General features: G+C 39.4%; 1 protein-coding gene across 1 annotated transcript; it reads left to right on the forward strand.

The window, feature by feature from the left end:
- Positions 1-2,979: 2,979 nt before the first annotated feature.
- Positions 2,980-5,406, forward strand: LOC149816205 (cytokinin hydroxylase-like). Its single transcript, XM_089987864.1, has 5 exons — positions 2,980-3,256; positions 3,380-3,609; positions 3,737-3,978; positions 4,080-4,455; positions 4,990-5,406. The coding sequence occupies exons 1-5, from the start codon at positions 2,980-2,982 to the stop codon at positions 5,404-5,406; spliced, it is 1,542 nt and encodes a 513-aa protein (XP_089843990.1).
- Positions 5,407-5,807: the final 401 nt, after the last annotated feature.

Consider the following 5,807-nt stretch of genomic DNA (forward strand, 5'->3'; position numbering starts at 1 on the left):
ATATATATATATATATATATATATATATATATATATATATATATATATATATAGAGAGAGAGAGAGAGAGAGAGAGAGAGAGAGAGAGAGAGAGAGAGAGAGAGAGATGTGGGTGGGTGGGTAGGTAGGTAGGTGAAAGCTTCCCAATGCACCCATCCTTTTGATGGGTGCATGTATGACTTGGGTCTCGACAGAAAAGCTACAGCCAATTGAGCCAACTTTTCCAAAAGGTCAGAGTTGCTATTCGTTAGGTCAACGGTATCCAATAGGATATGGGCATTAGCGACACAACCACAATAAAATGTGTCCTTTAAAACATTTTCCCTGTGGGACCAAAATATCCAAACCAGGAAATAGATGCCATTGTCATTTTCTTAGCACACACATAAACATGGAAAACGCTTCCTTCAAACAAGCCACATGTAGAACTGCCATCATTATCATCATCATCATAATCGACATATCATAATGGTTGTCAATAGTAGGGCGTGCGTGCTGGCCCATGGCCCATGAGGTTGGCCTAAAGCCAGAAAAGAGGGAGGGTGAAATTGGATTCGCACTATATTTGAGATTTGGACGGAGAAAGCAAATAGGGAACATCTTGTGGTGGGTGGCCCTTAGGAGGGGACTTCATGTCTTTCACCAGAGAGACCTTTTAGGTGTAAATACATGTAACTACAAGTCTCTCTTTCATTCCTAGTGTGGAATGATATATGGAACGCTAAACAAAAAGGTGGGTTATCACCATTCATGTCACTTGTATTGTAGCAACTGTCTTCTATTCGCAGCTCTCTCTCTCTCTCATATCTTCAACAGGGAAGAGCATAACCCACTCTTCCCTTTCTTTTTTATTTTTTGTTTTATTCCTGTTCTGTAAAAACTGAAACCCTTAGATCCAAGGGGTTTGGCCTAGGCGTTTGATCGGCAGCCTAGGTTCAAATCCCATGAGCATCAAACCCTGACTAAGCCGAAGCTTCGAGACTCCCTGGGGTCGAGGGGTAAGCCCTCGAAGCTTTATGCTGACAGGACAGCGACCATAAGTATGACAGGCTGAGCTAGCATCGCTAGGTCTGCACCTGTGGTGGTTTCTTCTAGTAAAAATAAAAGAAAACTGAAACCCTTTATGTCACAAAAATTGTTTCATGTTTTAAGTTAGCAATGTTTTGTTATAGAAACAAATATTATCATTTTGAAAGTAATTTGCGGAGTCCAAATTCATATCAGCCACTCACTTTCAACTCCAATGAAATGATCAGGTTAGGAACTGTTGGACTTCAATGCTCCAATGAGGCTATGAAATTAGACTTGGTGCTTATTTTCAGCTGTTGTCTATTCCTACGCTCTTCTCTAGCAGTTGCAAGAATTTAAATTAAACAAAATGTCTGAGGGAAGATATTATTAAGGCCTAATAGAAGATGCACAGTTACATAAACCACCATGGACATGGTTTCAAAATTCTGCGTTCCGGTTCTCTTTCTTGAACTTCGGGAAGGCCATTTCACTCTTGACGGGTTATTTATTGAACAAGTAAGCCAGATAGGAAAAAGTATGGGGTCTTTGTCCGTCATACTCATAACTAACAATCAAAGATGCATATATATCATATAAACAGTGGTTTGTAAAAGAAAATAGAGTATAAAGTGAATAATGATATATATATATATATATATATATATATATATATATATATATATATATATATATATATATATATAGAGAGAGAGAGAGAGAGAGAGAGAGAGAGAGAGAGAGAGAGAGAGAGAGAGTTATGACCAAGCAGACAAGGACTACGTGGTAGAGCACCCGGACATACAATTAGGGCGTAAATGGGCTCGGCTAGTATGGCTCATGCGAGCTGAGCCAAATTCAGCTAGTATATATGTGCCCGAGCCAAATGAGTCAATCTCGTGGTGGCTCGCCTGATTAAAAAAAAAATTATCATTAAAGAGTGCACAACAATAATGGAACCCCTCCTAACCTGTTAGAAGCAAACATACCCATCATCCCAGTTGAGCTGACATGCTTTTCTTGACATGTGTGGTATGTAAATTCCATATAAAATGTATAAAAGAGCCTATATGAGATGAGCCGAAACAAACACCACTTGTTTATGCTCGACTCGGCTATCTATGACGAACGAGCTCATGCTCGGCTCTCCATCCAAACAAACCGAACACAAACGAGTTTGGAACTAGCCGAACCGAGCCAAGCCACCAGTTGCTCGGTTAGTTGTGGCTAGGCTCGGTTCCCAGTCATACATACAATAAAAAAAGGGTTCGTGGAAGTTTTGTGTTGTCTAGTGGCTGAAAGAAGAGCACATGCAATAGTTGATCAATCATGCAAAGGGGGAACAGAGCAACAGTAAACCTTTCCTCTACACTTATCAGCAACCGTAGTGAGCAAAGTTTACAAGGATCTATATAACTGGAGAAGATTGCCGATGCTAAACATGTAAATGTAAAAGATCACCAGTAGAAACCAAAGAATCTTCCAAAATCCCTTTTTTTCTTTTTAACTCTTACCTACAGGTAACAAATGATTACTCATTATACCTCACACATAATTACCAGAATCTAGACAACACATTGGCCATCAACGTGACATCTTAAAAAAGAGATCAAATGGGAGGAGAAAAACACATAAATTATGATACATGGGAGAAAGGAGAGTTCAGCACACTGAATTGCTGTTTCTAGTGACGTAAGGTCATCGCTATCTTTATTTCTTATAGTTGATCATTTCCATATGACCTTTTGATTCTCTTTCTTCGTTTACTGTGCACTATTTATGATAGTTTATAAAGGTGTGCATGAGAGGGGTCTCTTACCATCAAATTCTCTGGATGTTTGTTATCTTTCTGATTCCTTAGATAGTGAGATACTCTACATACCACTGCTACTTTGGTTAGACAGGGGAGGAAGGCAAGGAGGGGGAAAATTTTTGTTGTGTACTTGACTTTCCATAGGATATAGGAGAGCCATGGCTGTCTTTTTGCTCATTGTCTTTTTGTTGGTAGTTTGTTTGGTGATAAGAGTCGCTTTGGAGACCATCTCTGTCTACTGCTTAGCCCCTAGACGTATCAGACAGTTCATGGAAAAGCAAGGGGTTTGTGGTCCTCAACCAAGCTTTTTGGTTGGAAATCTTTTTCATATGGCCTCTCTTGTCCAACAAACAACCTCTTCTGACATGGGTTCTATTCACCATGACATCGTTGGCAGACTCTTACCACATTACGTTCGTTGGTCTAAAGAATATGGTAAAAAGAACCAACACCAAACAGTTGAATGTTTTTTACTTAGCTAGCTATATATATTTGTATCTTCCTGTTTTTCTTTCTCTGCGTCACCATCTTTAATCTTGAATTTGTTTCTGCGTGCAGGAAAAAGGTTCATATACTGGTGGGGTGTTGAGCCCAGGATGTGTCTATCAGAAACAGAGCTTATCAAAGAGTTGCTTTCTTCCAAAAATAGCCAAGCATTTGGGAAATCATGGCTTCAACGGCAGGGGTCAAGGCACTTCATTGGTAAAGGTTTATTGATGGCTAATGGTGAAGATTGGTTCCATCAACGCCACATAGCAGCCTCGGCATTTCAAGCAGACAAGCTCAAAGTAAGAAAAGCAAACACAGAGATTGAAATTTACTTAAAAAAAACAAAGATACCCACAAGTTGGTTTATTTTATTTTATATGGTTTTTTTGTTGGTTCTGAGTATTGGGTTTTGGCTTTTGTGGACAGGGGCGTATTGGGCATATGGTAGAATGCATTAAGCGTACACTGCAGAGCCTGCGTTCAACAGTAGAGTCAGGCCAAACAGAAGTTGAGATCAATGAGTACCTTAACTGGTTGACAGCAGACATCATATCTAGGACACAATTTGACATTAGTTATGAGAAGGGTAAGAAGATCTTTGATCTTCTCACCTCTTTGCAGCATAAATCTTCTAAAGCCAGCCAGCATTTATGGTTTCCTGGTAGCAGGTGGGTGCCCTTCCATCATCATCATCTTGATTTATTTTAAAAGATGAAATCTTTGTTTAAAGAGCAAAAAAAAATTCAATATATACTTTCTTTTTTTCTAGGTTCTTCCCTAGTAAATACAACAGAGAGATCAAGGGAGTGAAGGTGGAAATAGAGAAACTACTAATAGAGATCATTCAGAGCAGGCGTGATGGCGTGGAAATAGGGAGAAGTGCTTCCTATGGCAACGATCTGCTGGGGTTGTTATTGGCACAAGTGGAAAACAAGAAATCCAAATTCAACTTCACCACACAACATCTCATGGATGAATGCAAGACCTTCTTTTTCACAGGCCATGAGACCACTTCACTGCTTCTTACTTGGACAATTATGCTCCTTGCTTGCAATCCTTCTTGGCAAGAGAAAGCTAGAGAGGAAGTACTACAAGTATGCCAAGGCTCACCTCCTTCTGCAGATCAGCTCTCAAAACTCTCCGTGGTAAGATTTCTAAATGACTAAACTGTCTGCCATCTTTTCTTTTTTGTTTCTTTTTTAGCAACTTGTGTTAGACTAAGACTGACTAGATCTAAATGAGTTCATGCTAAGGAAGCAAACAGAGACAACCCCAAAAAATCCGAGGTCAATAGAGAGTCGTATAATTTGTAAGAGGTTTATCTTTAAACATTGACCATATATTTGCAATTTTTAGATAATTTTGTTTCCAAGGGAGTTTTTTTTTTAAACCTAACTGAGAGAGAGAGAGAGATACTATGCACATATAGTTTATTAGTTTCATGGGGTACAGATATATAACTAAAAAGGACCATAGTTTTTTAGTTTCATGGGGTACAGATATACTAAAAAGGACCATAGTGCTCTTCATTGATTGGCTGAGAGAGAGAGAGATTTTGTTTATTTGTTTATTATGCATATAATTTATTAGTTTCAATGTGCTTAGAGATTGAACTAGAAATGACCACAATGCTTTTTTATTGATTGGATGTGACATTATATATATTCTTTTATGTGCAGTTGGGCATGGTCCTAAACGAGTCATTGAGGCTGTACCCTCCTGCTGCACTGTTGCCCAGGCAAGCATTCGAGAACACAAAACTTGGTGACCTTAACATTCCCAAGGGCCTATCAATATGGATCCCAGTGCTCGCCATTCATCACAGTGAAGAGTTGTGGGGAAAGGATGCTAATGAATTCAACCCTGAAAGGTTTGCTGGAAAATCATTTGCACCTGGCAGGCATTTCATGCCTTTTGCAGCAGGCCCCCGGAATTGCATAGGCCAGGCCTTTGCTCTAATGGAAGCCAAGCTAGTCTTAGCCATGTTCCTTTCAAGTTTCAGCTTCACAATCTCAGAGAACTACAAGCATGCACCTGTTTATGTGCTGACTTTGAAGCCTAAACATGGAGTGCAGATCTATTTGAAGCCCCTTTAAGGCTTGAAGCCTTTTTTTCTCTCATACCAGTTTTGGTTTTTCTGCATGCAAGTGGAAGCATGCACAATGCCTGCCTCTTTGATGATACCTTCCTTTTGTACTTTTTAGAGAGTGCGTTTTTTTTTTCCCTGCATAGGTTTGTTATGCTTTCATATGTGGCTTTCTAGGCATCAGCAGCGGAGTAGAGTAGACTCTATAATCAATGGAAAATTGGTCTTGAATGATCTTAGAAAGTGGAAAACATTGATATAATCAATTAATGTTATCTTGTTTCAACATAAGTGGAGGAAAACTCTCTCTCTCTCTTTTAGTTGGCAAACTCGCCAAGTTGACTGCAACCCAGTGACTCAGTCCAAGTCAGGTATCAAACAGGTTAACAAGTCAGGAAAACTTATTTTGGA

This window comes from Nuphar pumila, chromosome 14, assembly GCF_984573655.1.
Source record: "Nuphar pumila chromosome 14, dmNupPumi1.hap1.1, whole genome shotgun sequence".
NCBI classification, from domain to species: Eukaryota; Viridiplantae; Streptophyta; class Magnoliopsida; order Nymphaeales; family Nymphaeaceae; genus Nuphar; species Nuphar pumila.